Source organism: Saimiri boliviensis, chromosome 10, assembly GCF_048565385.1.
Source record: "Saimiri boliviensis isolate mSaiBol1 chromosome 10, mSaiBol1.pri, whole genome shotgun sequence".
Taxonomy (NCBI): Eukaryota; Metazoa; Chordata; class Mammalia; order Primates; family Cebidae; genus Saimiri; species Saimiri boliviensis.
Window position 1 is genome coordinate 3,523,273 of NC_133458.1, and position 18,342 is coordinate 3,541,614.

An 18,342-nucleotide genomic window follows, 5' to 3' on the forward strand; every position below is an offset into this window, starting at 1 on the left:
ATTCCCTTTCTGCTGAAGTGGGTGAGTGAGCTAATCCTGATTCCTAATTGAAGGCGAATTATTTCTGATTCAGCTGCTATTTTACTTCCCAACATCATATCCCTAAAAAAATCATAAATTAATGAGTATGGAAATTCTTGTGTTCAAAATGATTTCTGTCCTCTAATGGCCAATGGTCTATCTTACCATGTTTAGAGGCCACATGTTAAAGAAGGCTTAAAAAGTAGTTTCTTTGGAAGTTATCAAGCCTCCCCACACTAAGACATTTAAACGCTCTTAAAAACAAGTATTCATGCACAACTGTTTCTCCTCCAAAAAGAAGATACTAGATTATACAACTTGTCAAGTAAGTGATTAATCAGGACTCTACGCATCCCATTTTTCTCTCTCTCTTCTGCTATTTGCCTGTTGGCCATTTCACCACTCATCAGCACCTTTAAACAGATGAGGTCAAACTCCACCTAGACAACTCTGCAGCTCTGCCCCACCAGCCAGGAGGGAGCGGCTGCCCAGGAAGTATTTGCCTCCGCCTCCACGGCCTCCCCTGCCCCACGCACCTGGGAGGGCATCTCTCATGCCCCCAACCTCTGTATGAAACGCCATTTGTACTCAGTCTCCTTTCCTGCCTGGTCTTCCCAGAACTGTCCAGAAATCCACCCGCAGCCCTGCCCTTCTCGTGGGCAGATTTCGCCTCTGGAACTTTACTCCTGAGTCGCTTCCTCCTTAGCTCCGCTACTCATCCGCCGGCACGTGCTGCCAGAGATCATCCTGGGAAGTCACCTTCTGCCAGAAACCAAGCGACCAGAACAGCAGGACCTTGGAGGCTAAAAACGTGGGTTTCCCTGAATGACAGTCACGAAGTAAGTGGGGGCTCTGCCTTTGCATGGGTCTCACCAAAAACAAGTTACCACTGCAGATTTACCACTTCACAAGCAGCAAAACAGGATGTGAAATACCTCATTTTGCAGAATGAATAAAGGAGGACTTTCAGGAGGGGAAAATAAATTTTTGCACAAAATAATGCCCAGAAGAATTAGTAATGATTCATGTTTTTTGTCTTTTTCCAAATTTTTCTTACTTACTGGTATCATCTAAATGTCTGTAGGAACAACTACTACTTTTATCATCAGAAGTGCTGGGGAAAGGGGTAAGAACACTGCTGATTCCTCCTGTGCTATTTCAGTAAGAGAGCATAAGCCACATTGCCATTTTTAACATAGTATTTACATTTCTTAAATATTTATAATGTAACTGCAATTGCCTTAAATCCTGGACACACACAAAAAGACCAAACCCCACTCATGTAAGTAGCAGTAACAAGGACCCAGCTCTGGCTGCAGAGGTGGAACAAAGAAAGGAGGAAGCAATGTGCGTGGGACTGGCCATCCGGGGAGGTGTCCCAGAAGATGACCCACTTGAGCTGGATCCAAGGTAGTAAGTGGGCCAGAGGCGTGAGGAATGGCACATCCAGAGAAGGAGCAGGAGTGACCGCAGCAAATTCTAACCTCGAGTGAAGTGCTGACGAGTTTCCACTGCTCCTTAGACCACCTTAGTGGTTCCAGAAGGGCGATGGGCGACTTCAGAAGCATGGGATGCTCCTTTCTGCCCAGCTCTAAACTCAGTGCTCAGTTGTGTCCTATGCCTTTCCATGTATCAACACTTAGGTGAGAACTTCAATGAAACTTGCAAATAATGACCATCAATCTTTTGTTTGGGTCTACAGAGGATGAGGGACTAACTTTACATATCTCAACGGTAATGTTTAATTTTTAGAACTATCAACTACAATAATTCAAAACACAAATCAAAATAGCAAAAATTACTTCCTTATTACCACCAATGACGTATTTCAAAAAATATATTATAAAACAAAATCCAACCAATTCAAGCAGTCTCTGAATGAGTCATTTTCCTTTCTTTGCATCTCACTGTAGAATAATAAAAAATGTGCTGAGCGGGCCCAGAAGACAGGACCCAAGAACAGTGGGCACAGCAGGCTTCCAGATCTCCACTCCGAGGACATGGAGCTTCCAAGAAGCAGGACTGATTCCAGAGCCCAGAGAAGGAACAAGGTGAACCCAAGCATCTCTTGCACCAGAAAGTGACGACATGTTCCAAGAGTAATGGCGACAAATCACAGGACACAGAAGCCAGTTTAAAGGGGCTCTCACTGGCCAATCTGCGACAATTCTAACATCAACATAAATAATGACAGTGACAGTTCACTGCATAAAGAATTCATAAGCCCGTATTGACATAAATAAATGAACAAATAAATGAATGAGAAGAGTAAATTATCACAGCAGGAGTATGACAGCTAATAAATACAGGAGAGTTGGCATTAGAAAAACTTCAGTGCCTGCTAACAATAGTGAAAATTTGATCAGAAATGGGATATTTACATAGTCCTAATAGTCTCAAAGTATCTGCCTATAAATTACTTACTAGTTACAAAGGATAAAACTGTAACATTACAGGAGAGAGACTTGGCAAACACCACTTTTACCACCCTCCCCCCTAAATCAAAGTTAATCCTGTCAATTTTTTTTTTTTTTGAGACAGAATCTCGCTCTGTCCCACAGGCTAGAGTGCAGTGGCGCGATCTCAGCTCACTGCAACCTCTGTCTCCCAGGTTCAAGCAATTCTCTGCCTCAGCCTCCTACATAGCTGGGATTACAGGTGCCCACCAACATGCCTAAGTTTCGTATTTTTAGTAGAGACAGGGTTTCACCATCTTGGCCAGGCTGGTCTTGAACTCCTGACTTTGTGATCTACCTGCCTCAGCCTCCCAAAGTGCTGGGATTTTAGGCGTGAGCCACCACGCCTGGCCAAACTTATCAATATTGGACAAACCTCCCAACTGGATGTACTGAGAAGGACCTGATATCCCCTCTGTGGTGCTCCTGCCAAATATGGACAACCTGAAACTGATCAGGACAATTCGGAATATAACCCAAATTAAAGGGCCTTCCCCTCTGCTCTTCAAAAAGGTCAAGGGCAAGAAACAGAGCAGATTAGGAAACACTATGAATATAATAATACATGATCCCGGATTGGACCCTGGAAGGTGGAGGTAGCTACAGATGACGTAACTGGGCCAATGAATAAAATGTGAATATGTACTATGGACAAGATGATAGTATTATATCAATGCACAACATTTTTAGTTTTGATAAGGTATAACTGTGGTTTTGTAAGAGAATATCTGTGTTCTGAGGTAAAACACCATGTCTCCAATCTACTCTCAAATGGTTGAGGAAAAAAGGTTTTTGTGCATGCAAATGGACAAAATGAAAGACCAGGATAAAGCAAACTTGACAAAACATATACAACTGGTGAATCTGATAAAGGATGTTTGAGAGTTTCTCCTACTGTTCTTACTAAAATTATAATAAAACATTCCCTTCCAGACCTCCCCAAGCTCCACAAAAGGGACCAGGTGTATACGTATCGCTCCAAATGTGAGAATAACTTTTGAGAAGGTAGGAAGAGACAAAATTTACAAATGCAGTCCAACCCGGCAAAAGCATGATCACACAAATAAACTGGGACCTTTGGCTTGCAGCATTCTGACAGCCTTTGAAAAATAAAATACAGGAGTATCACAACTGGACAGCTGGCTTTCCTGGGGGGCATTCTGTGCTTCTCCCGTTCCTCTGTGTGGCCAGCAGAATAAAGAACTGTTTACTTAATTTGCTATCAAATTCTTACAATTTTCATTATCTTGATTAGAATAAAGCAGCTGAATTCAGTATTTGCTTTCATTTTCTTAAAGAACACTCAACAGCCACTCCAAAAAAAATTTTTTTTTTCCTTTTTCCTTCAACTAAAAGAAAAGGGTAGTAAATTTATTGAGCTATTATCACATACTCAAGCACTGGACCATCACATGGTTATGACATTTAATCCTTGCAAGGATCCTGGGAGGAGAGTTGGTTCTCACTGTACTGATGAGGAAACTGGGATTCATGCAGGCCAGGTAACCAAGGTTATAGAGATTCAAAATGAAAACTAAGATGCAAACACTTCAAAGACTAAATCATTTCCCTAAATAGGAAGAGAGACACTGAACACCTAAGGCAAAGAATTTCCCCTGGTACTTGTTTGTTCTAAGTCCTTTCTCTTGTGTTTAATCACAAAGAATGGTTTTAGATGACTATAGTAAGTTTACACTAAGCAAACATTTCACACTTTCTTTTGCTCTGCTATTATTTGAATTGTTTTTCCGGGGACTACATATGGGTTATGAACAAAATTATAACATAACAACGCTGTTCTTTTGGTTTCTTAAGTACTTAAAAACACCTTTCTGAGAAATGGGCAAATGGAGAATATTTCCGTATTCTAAGTAATTAAAAGAGAACTATTCCCTCAAATACAATTCTGCAGATGAACTACTACTTAATAGTCAGGAAGGCACACGAAATTTTAGAAGCAATATTTGCTGATATCTAACACTACTTATAAGCCACATTAATCTGTTCCTTTTGTAATCTCACCTACCAAATCCAGAAAATAAAACATGAATGAGAAAAAAAAATGGAAATTCATATATACAGAGATTGATTAGCCTCATAACAATAGAATGTTTGAAATTTTCAATTTCAAATTCCCCTTCTATTTCCTTTCACAGTTTTAAATGTAAAATGTGACTCAATTTGATTCACAGAAATGTTCAAGGATAGAGTCAAAGCACGCAGCAAGTTACGGCTCTACTTAACCAGGACACGTGCACTCCTTTTCCTGGGCAAGCGGCCCAGGTTCTGAACAGGGATGACCCACCCACTCACCAGGACTACATTCACAGCTGAGGCTACTCACCAACCGGGCTGCTTTTTCATATACCAAATCCTTCCTTCTCAGCCCATCGTTCCAGGCAGTCACTATCAGTCAGTTGGGCTGGCAACCAAAATAAAACCTGATCATCACCATCATCCTAAAAGCCCCCATCAAGCATTTTCCGAATCAATCTGGACTGTTAACAGTAGAATATTATCCTTAATCAAGAAATGCATAACACCATGAAAAAGGCAGCAGATAAAACAGACAACTATTATAAACAAGGGTAAAGAGCCTAAGACTCAGCATTAAACCACAGTTGGAAGCCCCGCTCTTCCACTTAGTACTTGTATGGCCCTAGGCTAGTTACATAACCTCTCTGAGATTCAACACACTCACCTCAGAAAGATGTTGTGAGTATATGCTAAACACTTAAATTATAGCCACTGCTATTATCTGGCATAAAATCACATAATTTATTTCTAAAAGGGGCCTTAGGATCGTTCTACAAAGAAAACGGGAAGTAATGAAGTGCCTTCTGTGTACCAGAAGCTTTCATTTATTGATTACTCATAGCAGCCTTATTAGCCCCATTTGTAGATTGGAAATTAAGGTTCAGAAAAATGAAATGATTGTTCAGGGTCCCAAAGAACAGACAACTATTCAAGCAGGAGTCGTTCTGCACCCAAAACAATACTGTTTTACTGCATCACAGGACTGCATGCACAGGTGAGCTCAGTCCTAAAGAAAAGCTCCAATCTCTATACTCTCCAACAAGAAATTTCAGAATAACCAACAGTAAACGCGATGCCAACGAGTCCATGAGTAACTGCAGAGTCCCTCTGAGCTTTAAACCAAGACGCTGACCCTAGTCAACATGTAAGAAACAATACCAGGAATCACCCTGTCAATTTCTTTCTGAAAATGTTCCCTATATACATGCATACTGCAGCAGCAGTAACAAAGGGGACCACCATGAAAGAACATTCTCTTACAATGATAAGGACCAAGAAAAATCACCTGAAAGGTGAGATAATTAACCATGGTCTTAAGACTCAGGCTCTCTTACCTTTCAAAAAACCCAGCTAAACAAAATCCAAAGATAAATTATTTATCAATAATGAAATATGGAAAATACAGAAAACTCCATTTGATCCACAATTGCCTCACAGACATGAGTACACTCATAGAAACCTAATTAAGTGCTAAGATACCTCCAACTTGTGTATCACAGTAAGAATGGCAAGAAACTTCTGCTTGCATCAACATGTGAACAACCCTACGGACACATATTTTAACTGTGGCCACCTACCAGAGTACAGGTTCTTGAATGGCACTATGCAAAGTTAGTTCGCTATCCTGTCTAGAGACGTGAAGAATCAGGAGGCTACTGAATGCAAAGGATAATTTAATTAAAGACGTTAGATTTAGTTACACTAGTTAAATTAGAAAAAAGTAAAGGAGATAATTTAGGTTAGGTTAGGATATAGTTTAGGTTAGAAAAAATGGGAAACCTGAACCAACAATAAAATGCTTCTATTAAAGAAGTAATCAAAAACTAAAATGCATACAGTAATATTCCTTAGAGGTACTATGTACAAGTGAATCCTTGCCAAATGCTAAGCTCCTATCAGCCAAGGCCTGCTCAGCGCTAGGCTCATTTGGTTTTCGCAGGCAGAACACATCCCTGAGCACTAAGACCACAGCCCCCAGATGCAGAGAATGCCTCAGCACCAGTCAGAAACAGAAACAGAAGCCAAAATAAATGTGTTTCCTTTTTGCATTATCTGAAACAAGCACAATTTGCAATTAATTATCCCATCAGGAATACGTTCTCTTAAAAATAGTCCTCACCCACACACACACACACACACACACACAAAAAAAAAAAGGCTAACAGGCAAATACTATTTGTTCTGGTTCAGAGAAGTAAGACAAGAGATCTTCCCTGCTAGGTCAAAAGTGTCCACGTGCTACTGGAGGATCCTGTCTGAGTAAACACTAAGATACAAACATGTGGACTGGTTAACTTAATTCCTAAGAGGTAAAAGATAAAGAGCTGTTCCAAAGTACTGGTTTGGTGGATAGCTGTTTTCATGAAAAATTCTCGTTTTTCCTATTTATTGTAAGATTAACATGATTTTGGAATTAGGCCTGACATAAAAATAAATATTGTCCATTGGAGAAAAAGAGTAAAAATTCATGTAGATAAAATTCTTGTAAAGGAAAGCTGATTACGGGTGTCAAAGCTGCTCTTCAATGGTAGAAATCGGACCCTTCACTTCCCACCCTGCCAGTGCAGAGCACACGCAGCCATGCATCGATGTGTGCAGAGCGCACACACACATCGGCCACGGTAACAAACAGCACCAGTTCTGGCTGCTATGGGAAAAGACCTAATTCCCAACAATGGCCGATGTCTCATCTTAAGTTTATAATGCAAGTAAAAGAATCAGACACTGATTAACACAGTACACTTAAAAACAAGGTCAAAAGCAAAAGGGCCACTGAAGAAAAACTAATGAGTGCTTGCTTGAGTTCTAACCTAAAGGTAACAAATTCATATAATACGAAAACAATTTGATGGAATGCAATTCTTCTCAACATTTCTAACTACAATGAATAGAGAAAATAGATCCAGAGAAAACAGAACTATGCATCCTACTGGATATTCTATATATGGAACTTCTAATTACAGTATTTTGCAGAAATTTTCTATAGCACATGAAAAAGTCATGGTGTTGTTCTACAAACCTAGAAATAAAAGCACTAAGTCTCAGCTCATTAACCAACTAACAGAGTGAGTCATTCTTCATCAAGCACAGCCAAGGAGACAAAGTAACACGTGCTCCTTCACATGCTCACACGTCCTACCGTCCTCAAATGCACTGAGAGGATATTTTTATTTTTTTACTGTATATATGTTTTGTATCATTGGGGTGGAGAGGACGGAGTCTTGCTCTGTCACCAGGCTGGAGTGCAGTGGCGCAATCTCGGCTCACTGAAATCTCTGCCTCCTGGTTTCAAGCGATTCTCCTGCCTCAGCCTCCTGAGTAGCTGGGACTACTGGTACATGCCAACATACCCAGCTAATTTTTGTATTTTTTTTTTGTAGAGACAGGGTTTTACCATGTTGGCCAGGCTGACTTCAATCTCCAGATCTCATGATTCATGCGTTTCAACTTCCCAAAGTGCTGGGATTACAGGTGTGAACCACCCTGCCTGACCTACTTTTATATCTTTTAAAGCAATCATTGCCAGCTCATTTACTCTCGAAGCCCCTGTTTACAACCTTCCTACTTTCTTCCTCAATTGGTAATACAAATTGCATACAATGAGTAGCACTGTTACAGCGCACAGCGATTACAGAGATCACAGTATTACCGAACTCATTTTCGTGAAAGCAACAGATGAGAGCTACTTACCAAAACTAAGTAAAACCAGATGGCAGGATAAAGAAGCAAGTGTTCTAGAGACCACTTCTTGTGGAAGAAGCTTTTGCAATGGAAATCTACCTGCAGTGACTGCTTGCATTTTAGAACACTGAACTCATCCAAACTGCAGTGGAAAACTGCACTGTCTGTGTCTGACTGAAAAACGATCTGATACAGCCCTGGTGAAAAGGAACAGAAAAGAATGAGGCAGGCTCCACTTCTGAAGGCATGTGGTGAGAGCACACGGGACTGCAACTCCGAATTCTACGATGCCTTTTTTTTTTTAAAAAAAAAATGGGCACAGTGAAAACGAAACACAGGTTGTAGTCCAGCAGTCTGGGGCAAAGCTGATTAGAAGTAGACAAATACACACCTGCACTGTCCACCATCCGACTGCCCACAGCTGCTCACCGAATCTAAAGCTATACACAACAAATGATCTGTGTAAAGGAAAATTTCTTTCTTTCTTTTTTTTTTTTTAAAGATGGAGTTTCACCATGTTAGTCAGGCTGGTCTTGAACTCCCGATCTCAGGTGATCTGCCTGCCTTGGCCTCCAAAGTGCTTGGATTACAGGCGTGAGCCACCACGCCGGGCCAGGAAAATTTATTTCTAAAATAAATGTAATGATTTTATCACAGATTATCTGCAGTAAGAAGCTAAAACTGAGTAATACCAAATTTAGGGATTGTCACACCGGCCTTTCATTACGACTCAAAGAGAAAACCAAAACATGCTGCGTGACAACATTCCGCTCAGATGGACGACACCTGCAAAGGCGGTCCCAATGACACTGCATTTTTACTCTCCCTTCCCTATGTTAGGTACACTTCTATACACAACATTCCCACTGTGTGACGACGGCCTACAGTATTCAGTAGAGTAACATGCTGCACAGGCTGTGGAGGGGGCAACAGGCTGTACCATGCAGCCTAGACGTGCAGCAGGCTGTACCACCTGTCTAAGTACATACATTCTAGGATGTTAAGACAATGACAAAATTGCCTAACAACACATATCTCAGAACCTATGCCTGTCGTCAAGCGATGTATGACTGAAGTATTTAAATGACAATTCTTATACCAACTTCAGGTGGGTAGAGGTTGGTTATAAGACTCTAACAGAGGTAACTTTTCATTCATTCTTCAAAAATACTCTCTGGAAATAAGGACATTCTATGCGAAACACAGACTCAAAGAGGCTCTCATAAAACTAGTCAACTTACCCCACCTGACAGCTTAATCACCCTGACTTTGGAGGTGATGTGGGAGCCATCTCCACCACCACTGTTTGTCCTGTGCGTGACAGTCCTTTTCACACCAGGCTTTGTGTCCTGGGGCCGGCCCTGGATGGACGCCACTCGAGGAGTCTGGGGGGCGGCTGGCTCCTCCAGATCCGCAGGTTTGATCTGAAGTACTTTATGCAGTGGCTGAGTCTGACTTTGAGGAAGTGTTCTGGTCTGTCTCAAATGTTTCAGTGGTTTCATCTGTTGTCCTTGATACTGCATGCTGGCACCAGATGGTACAAAATTGGATGTTTTGGGCTGAACATTTGAAATACTGACTTCCTGGTTTTTAACAAGAAGTCTGTTTTTCACATTTTGTCTGACCTGTGCACCCGGAAAGGGCAACAGGGGGTTCCCATTGGTGGGTGACGGTGACGGTGCCTGCTCTTCCTGCTCTGCTGGGGGTGGGGGAGCATAGAGCTGCTGCTGCTGCTGCTGCTGCTGCTGCTGCTGCTGCGCGAGTCTCTCCAGTAACTCCTTCTTCCTGGCACCAGCCTGCTGCTGCCGCCGTAACTCCTTCTGTTTCAGGATTTCTTCTCTTAGGCGTTTCTGTTCTTCTATCTTTAAGCGATATAACCTTGTTTCCTCATCTTCATCAGGAAACTAAAATGGAAAACACACACAGTTTACTGTGCTATACAGGCAAAGTGTCCATTCCAGTCTATTACAACAAACTAAGAGAACACATTTACCGGAAGTCCTTTAATTCAGTGTCTGAAAGAAGTCATTCAAAATCTGCTTAAAGACTTTAAGTATAACTCCTTCCTCTGGGGAGGGGGAAAAAAAATCACACAGCTAAAGCTAATTTGGAAAATCTTATCAGAATATTAAAAATGAAATCATGTAAATTTTTACTCATTTACAAGTTTGAAACCAATTAAACTATTCATTTAAGATATCAAAATATGTTTCAAACAGGAATGGCAGCAGTGGGGAGGCCTGCTGTCACACAGGTTTTATCTGGCTCTTCCCTGACAAACCAACAAAAGGTGGGGTATAAATGACCTGAAAGGCCCTGATTAGAACTATTGATTTTTCGTACAGAATTTTCAGCCCGATCTCAAACTCATTTGTCACAGAATAATTGGTTATAATGAACAGCACAAGTCAATCTCTCTGACCTTGAACTCATGCACTCTCCTCAGAATCAAAATGTTGCCGACTGCAGTATTGGAATATTAATGGTACATAAGGAACGCCTTTAATATTCCAAGCTCCAAACCATTCTGCAAGTCGTTACCAAAAAAATCTTTGAAAAAGTCGAGTAACTTTCATAAGAAGCATCCAGTAAGAAAAATGTATAAAAAGTTAAGCATCTTTAAAGAATTATAATAATATTCTTTGAAAATCATTCATTCTTCAAAAATACTCTCCGGAAATAAGGACATTCTATGCGAAACACAGACTCAAAGAGGCTCTCATAAAACTAGGCAACTTACCCCACCTGACAGCTTAATCACCCTGACTTTGGAGGTGATGTGGGAGCCATCTCCACCACCACTGTTTGTCCTGTGCGTGACAGTCCTTTTCACACCAGGCTTTGTGTCCTGGGGCCGGCCCTGGATGGACGCCACTCGAGGAGTCTGGGGGGCGGCTGGCCCCCACAGACTATACGAAAGAATGTAGCAGGATATAATCTATCTAGAATTAGGCTATTTCACCATCTTACTTTCCCTGAATAAACCTTAAGAATTAGGGCCTTAAGACAAAAGCACAGCTGAGGAGTCAGCTGCTGCCCTGGAGCTGCAGTGCTTGGTGCCAGCCCTCACTTGGGGGTTATCTGTCGACCTGGAAGCAATTCTGACCACCTCGGTTCTCTTAATTTCACATCTAGGGCAGATTTCAAACTGCAGAAATGAAGGTGGGCGAGAGGCTGTTGTACAGGCAGGCACACAGAGCAAGAAGTGAAATCGGGGGAGACAGAAAACTATTAGCAGTGGACACAAGGGACATGGGTATCGCGGGAGCAGACGGCTGGGGCCATATTAACAGGACCCAAAGGGCCACCGCTTCAAAACACAGGAATAATGACTAGTCATCGGAATTTCTTCCCATGCAGTCAAGAAAGAGTTAAGGCACGTCCAGAACGGCAACTGAAATACTTGGAAAGACTTCGGACTAAGCAGATTCACTCTTTATTGTATCATCATCAAGGGAGGGAATGCAAGAAAATCAGTCACATTTGGCTAAGCAAACAAATAGAAGACCTTTCTTTTAAAAAAGTTATATATATATATATATATATATATATATATATATATATATATTTGAAGTAAAAAATATATATATAATCCTTGTCTCCTTTAAACATACATATATAAAATTAATATATTAATATATAAAATTAAAAGAAAATAAGTCAAGACATTCCATTTCTACTATAGTGATCTGCAGGTTCCATTTCACTCAAGGCATCTTTTTGAAATAGCGCTATAGAAAAATCTTTCAGAAGCTCACCTAAACCGACTATCACGGAAGAACTGGCTGCCAGGCGTGCCTGCATGATGCCCGAACGGGCACCTCCCCTAGCAGCAGCCCTTTGCCTTATTATCATAGTTTCTTATTAGATAAGAAATGAGTGTATGACTTCATCTTTCAGAATCAAATCAGTTATACACGCTGAGTTAGAAGCTGGCTATATACACCAGAAGCATGATAAGATTTTTACCAAAGACTTCTTGATATAAACTATTCCAATCCAGTTTGTCAATCTACACTTTTTTACATACCGATTTTAAAAGCAAAAGTCACTCGTGTTCTAATAAGAGTTCATCGTTATGTTAATATTTCAACTTTGTATTGTTTGGTAAACAATACAACCGCTACAATAATGTATCAGAAGAAAATCTGACTGAAAAAAAAAATTGATTGAAAGACAAAACCAGTCTTAACTGGTTTTTATGAAACTAAGAAAGCATGACTGACCTAAATTCTTACCTAAAGTAACCCTTCATGACACTGGTCTTGCAAAAGTCACCCCGCTGCACTACTTCAATGTGCTCCGCACACACCTCACTGAGGCTGACACTACTCCGTGCCAGCCTCCGGCACGTGCCACCTTGGCCTGCCCTCCTGGACCAGATGAGGAAACTCAGGCTTGTGGAAGAAGACAGCCTAACTAAAGCCGTGTAAAATAGTGACCTGCATTTGTTATCTATACTTACTACACTCTGTGCCTACTTAAAAATCAGCAACAATATCAACAACATATGTAATTATAATTCAAAACAAAGCAAAGCCCCAGAAATCTTAAAGACCAACAAAAAACTGGTCCTATCTTCTACAAGTTAATAGTGTAAAATAAGAAACAGTCACAGAAACCTAATGGTATTCACCAGCTGCAGCAAGACTTTGTAATAACTTACTAAGTAAGAGCACACTAAGACATACAAGTTGATTGTAAGGCCTCTCGTCTGAGCCCAGCGTTGGTTAGTAAGAGAAGTGGCCTACCTCTGGTTCTGCTTTTGCCTCTTCTTTAGGTTGAGCCACAGGGCTGGCTGGCTTGACTTTCACTTCCGTCTTCCCCTGTGAGCTCCTGGAGGCCAGCACGGCCCTCGAGGGTGGTGACGAGCTGACGATAGGTTTCACCTGCGCTGAGGGTGTGGCAGAGCATCGACTGCTGCTCATTTCTATCACGTGTGACGGCGCTATGGGTAACTCACGCAAATTGCTGTTTCTTGGTGCACTGGGCTGCATTTGCTGCATTGGCCGCTTGCTTACATTCTGAGAAGTTGTATTCTTTCCACAAAAACAAAGACATTCTAATTATAAGTGGAAACTCGGCAGAAGGAACATTAAAAGGCACATTATTAAATACAAATACAACAAATTATTCTAATTAGTCGATAACTTCTCTTTGGGGAATTGATACTTTTCACCTTGGTTAATACTTTTTTCCTCGGGTATAAATGTTACCTGATCCATGTGGCAGCATGCCCTCACTGTAATGTTAACGACTTCCATTGGTAAAGGTGTCATACTTGCCTACGGACAGGCTCCTCTTTATAGAAATTACCAGGCTAATCTTTAGCAGCTCCTTCAGTAAAGGGACTGACAGTTTTAAAAGAACCGAGGCAGCCAAAAAAAGCACTCTATCTGCTACCAGGGCTCAAGAGGATTCATATGCTACTATTTTACTTAGTCACTTAAATTGAAGGTGGAACCAGAAAAGAATCATCAGGTCAATGTCTAAGAAACATTGACCCCTGGGAGAAGAACGGTCCCAGAAAGTTTTACTTGAGAGGAAATGCTTAGTCATGTTCATTCTGGGGATTCTTAAGAGACAGCCAACACCCGGAGGAGGCAAAGAGAACGCGAGAGCTGGGAAGGAGGATGAGACCGCTGAGGTCGTGCAGGTCAAATATCCCACTGCACAAGGGTCATGAGAACAGTCTACCATGATTGGAACAAATGAAACCCAGGTTATAAAGCATGCTCTTCTCGGATCTAGGAACCTTTTCTTACTGCTCATATCACTTTAGTTGTGATATTACTTTAAGACAGAAAGAGGCAAGTATCAGGAAGACTGAAGTTCAAAGCAGCTAAGTGACATGCTTGAAGCTCAAGGATGAAAAGGAGACAATACTAAAATAAAGCTGACAGATGAGAATCCTGAGCACTAGCCACACTGTGCCTCTCTTTGCTAAAAACCAAATTACAAAGCCTTCCATATCTATTCCATGAAGGCGAGAACCCTGACCGCCAGCCACATTGCGTCTCTTTCCTAAAAAGCTAAATTACAAACCCTCTCATACGTATTTAATGGAAGCAAGAACCCTAGCCACACTGTGTCTCTTTCCTAAAAAAACTAAATTGTAAAAGCCTCTTAAGTATATTTAATGGAGGACAGAGCAATACATTGTTTTCCTGTTTCTTTCAATGCATGATCAGTCACAGATTTGCCGATAGTATTTGAGAACACAACCCCACAAATAAATATATGCTAATCTCCTCCAAGTGAATATAAGCTCCTTGAAGGAAAGGAATTTGTCTTTTTGGTTCACCGTTGTATTCTCAGGATTAGAGTAGTACCTGGCAACAGAATGTTGACGTATTTTTCCTGAAGTCATTTACGTATTTATTCAGAGACCAAAAAGAGATCATCTATAGCAGGTGCCCCAAACTTTTTACACAGGGGGCCAGTTCGCTGTCCCTCAGACCGTTGGAGGGCCGCCACATATTGTGCTCCTCCCACTGACCACCAATGAAAGAGGTGCCCCTTCCTGAAGTGCGGCGGGTGGGGGGGCCGGACTAATGGCCGCAGGGGGCCGCAAGCGGCCCGAGGGCCATATTTTGGGGACGCCTGATCTATACATCAAAAAATAAGCCACTGGTAAAGGGAAAGTGACCACCACCCAAAAGTATTTTCTGAAGTTACGTGTCTATTAATTCATATCTATCCCTATAGAAATACCTAGATATGGCCAGGTGCAGTGGCTTACACTTGTAATCTCAGCACTTTGGGAGGCTGAGGTGGGCGGATAACCTGAGGTCAGGAGCTTGAGACCAGCCTGACCAACATGGAGGAACCCCATTTCTACTAAAAATACAAAATGAGCCAAGAGTGGTGGTGTGCGCCTGTGGTTCCAGCTACTTGGGAGGCTGAGGCAGGAGAATCACTTGAGCCCGCCAGGTGGAAGTTGCGGTGAGCCGAGATCGCCCCACTGAACTCCAGCCTAGGCAACAAGAGCAAAACTCCATCTCAAGAAAAAGAAAAAAGAAAAGAAATACCTAGATATATGAAAGATGCTTAAGTAAATATTAACACAGTCTTTAAGACACAAAAGGAGTATGTTATCAATTCTTAATAGTCAAGAAAACAATCACCGGAGTGTTTTTTAAAACATGGATTCACTTCAGAAATCTGTACCGTTTTATAAATTGAAATCAGAACTGGAAAATATTCTAACCTACACATGATGTCCCTCAAGTCCTGCAAGTCAAAAGGCCTCTGGGGAAGACACCCCTTGACACTTACGTGCCGCAGCCCCTGGCGCTGGGGGCACTGCATCCGGCTGCTGCTGGCCTGAGGCTGAGCGGTCTGTACGTGAGGCCGGAACTGCGGCTGAGACATGGGCATCAAAGGAGGGGGCGGGACGGACAGGTGGTGGTGGTGGTGGTGCTGGTGCTGCGGCGGGTGCTGGGGCGGGGGCTGGTGCTGGGGCGGGGGCTGGTGCGGAGGCTGGTGCTGCGGCGGGGGCTGTTGCGGAGGCTGCTGAGGCTGAGGCTGATGTGGAGGGGGCAATGGCGGATGCAACGGCCCCTTCCATTTCCAAACAAAGAGAAACAAGAGTTCATAAATGGTCACACCGGGCATATACACTTCAATTTTTCCTTAAAAACCTCAATACAAGAAAGGAACTTTCAGTGGTTCCAAAACTTTTAGACTTGCCCATGAAGGTGATAGTATCTTAAATGCAGTAATAAGCCAGAAGCTATTACCTTACATTTTATATTTAATCCAGTAATTCTAGAATTAAGTTGTCCTACGGAAATAACTAAGTATGCAGACAGACTCCTAACTCGGAAGCATATTCCCTGCAGCACTATGCTGCTAAAGTACTGAAACCAACACACACATGCCACAGCACAGACGGCATGAACGGGAACTGTGGGCAGCACTCATTATTCTTACACGGTGTCGTAAAAACCAATCCACCGACATGAAAAGATCAAATGATACGTTACACTGGAGGGAAAAAAGCAGGTGGTGAGAAGATGTGCATGTAAAAAAAAAAGAGACAAAAAAATGCTTCTGAATTTTTCTAGGTAACAAGACTATTCAATTTCCTTTATTATACCTGTCTATATTCTAAGATTTCTGCAATGGGGATATACTGGTTGTATTTTTCTAATAAAAAGAAAAATTCTTATAAACATTTTCTCTTTAACACCCTAGATAATATTCATTTTCCTTTTCCAGCTGAGATACGCATTCCATGTGTTCTTAAACAGTTGATTCATGCAGACCATTGCTATGTATTTTAACAGTAACCCTACAATACGAGAAGAAATACACTGGGTAAGAAAGATGTTACAGACACATGTCAACCCATGAAGCACACATCTATCAGCAGAGGGCACTCAAGTCCTTCAAATAATCAGTGAACAGCAACATTTTTTCCCTCCATGCCAAGACTCTTTTCAAAAACCCTTTAAAAAATCCTAATAGTAGCATTTTTAATTCCCAAAAATGACATTTTCCCATTTTTTTCTTGTATTAAGGGGATAAGCAATACTGTCAAAAGAAACTTGTCTTTAATAAACAGTACATTTAAGACTAACACTCTTGTTATTTAAATAACCACAAATTAGTAGGCTCAGATAAAAACGTGAAACTTTCCGAAACACAAAGACTCAAAGCTGCGCACAGGGTCCCTGGAGGTTGGCTCAGGAAACGTACCTGCAGGTTGGGCTGTGCGTGTGTGGGCAGGAACGGCTGTCCTGGACCCGGCAGGAACGGCTGTCTAGGAGGGATGAAGGGCCGTGTGGTTGCCGACCCAGGCTGGCTGAAGTGCAGAATCCCCACCGGACCTGGAGGCTGCAGGGCTGGTCTTACCGGCCGCTCTCTCGGGAACACTGGCTGCTGTCCTTGCTGATTAAACGCTGGTCCTGGCTGAGTGAATGGTAGAGGACTCTGAGTAGGAACGGGATGGCTACTGTTAAGAAGGGTAGGAGGCGGTGGTGGTGGAGGGGGACTTCGCTGTTCCAGAAAAAGATGACTTGGGAATCTTGGTTCACCTGAAACTGAAAGGTAACACATCATCATTATCTTCAAGCTAAAAAGACCAGGTCCTTCTCAGAAAAGCAGTCTGAAGCACTATCCTACTGTGGGCAAAAATCACAAGTATTTGGCAGGTTATGAATGTTTACAAACAATTTCAGATTTTGCCTCTTATTTCTAGATTGCTTCATTTGTCATTCCGTATACATAAATTCCTCCTTTATATGAGATATTCCCATTTCGGATACCAACAATGTCCAATTTTAGCATCTGAAAATGATAGGCAGACCTGCTATGGTACAAAAACCTGACATTCCTAATAACATCTCCAACTGGGAGTTAAATTCAGGTTACAACATCAATGTGTTTGGGCACATCACCCAGTGCAGCTTCTGATACGCTGCCCCACACCACTGACTCTTTCTGTACCTCCTAAGAAGAAAGGGTCTCGCTCCTGAGGTGGGGGTGGGGCTCTCCACTGGTCCTGGAGAGGGAGTCGTGGGGGCTGGCTGAAACTGTTGGGAACGGGTCCAGGTGTGTGCTGTGGAAATTCTGGAGGGCCCTAAAGAACAACAAAAAAAGAAAAAAAAAAAAAAAAAAAAAAAAAAAATAGGGTGAAAGACAGAAAAATGTTATGTAATTTTCAGAAATATAGATCTGGTTCCAAATTTTCCTCTGAAAATGTCAATAACGTGTCTCTTACAGTCACTGTCGTTCTCTTCACACACACGCACACACAGAGTCGTGCATCCTTAATGACAGGGATACATTCTGACATGCATCTTAGGTAATTCCATCGTGCTAACACCACAGAGTGTATTGAAATCACACTTACACCTAGAAGGTAGAGCTTTCTACACACCTAGCCTGTATAGCACACACTAGTAGCTCCAAGGCTACACACCAGGGCAGCATGTTACTGTACTGAATACTGTAGGCAACTGTCACACAGTGTAAACATATCAACCCTAGAAACCGTTACAATAAAATACGGTATCATAATCTCATGGAAACACTGCTGTACATGCAGTCCACCATACCAAAACATCCTTACACAGCACATGACTGCACATATTAACATGGAAACTAAGTGTTATACAATAGGTGATTCTGCCATATTAAA

At 41.9% G+C, this 18,342-nt stretch overlaps 1 protein-coding gene across 4 annotated transcripts in view; it reads right to left on the reverse strand.

Annotated features, from left to right (window-relative positions):
* The window catches only part of RBM33 (RNA binding motif protein 33), a 141,560-nt gene that overhangs the window by 27,768 nt on the left and 95,450 nt on the right, over positions 1-18,342 (reverse strand). For all 4 annotated transcript variants that reach the window (XM_039472685.2, XM_074378858.1, XM_074378857.1 and 1 more), the window contains exons 10-14: positions 17,649-17,781; positions 16,899-17,242; positions 15,474-15,758; positions 12,947-13,234; positions 9,437-10,099 (exon numbers count right to left, since the gene is read on the reverse strand). In XM_039472685.2, the coding sequence (XP_039328619.1) occupies positions 9,437-10,099; positions 12,947-13,234; positions 15,474-15,758; positions 16,899-17,242; positions 17,649-17,781 (1,713 nt within the window). The remainder of the gene's footprint in view (positions 1-9,436; positions 10,100-12,946; positions 13,235-15,473; positions 15,759-16,898; positions 17,243-17,648; positions 17,782-18,342) is intronic.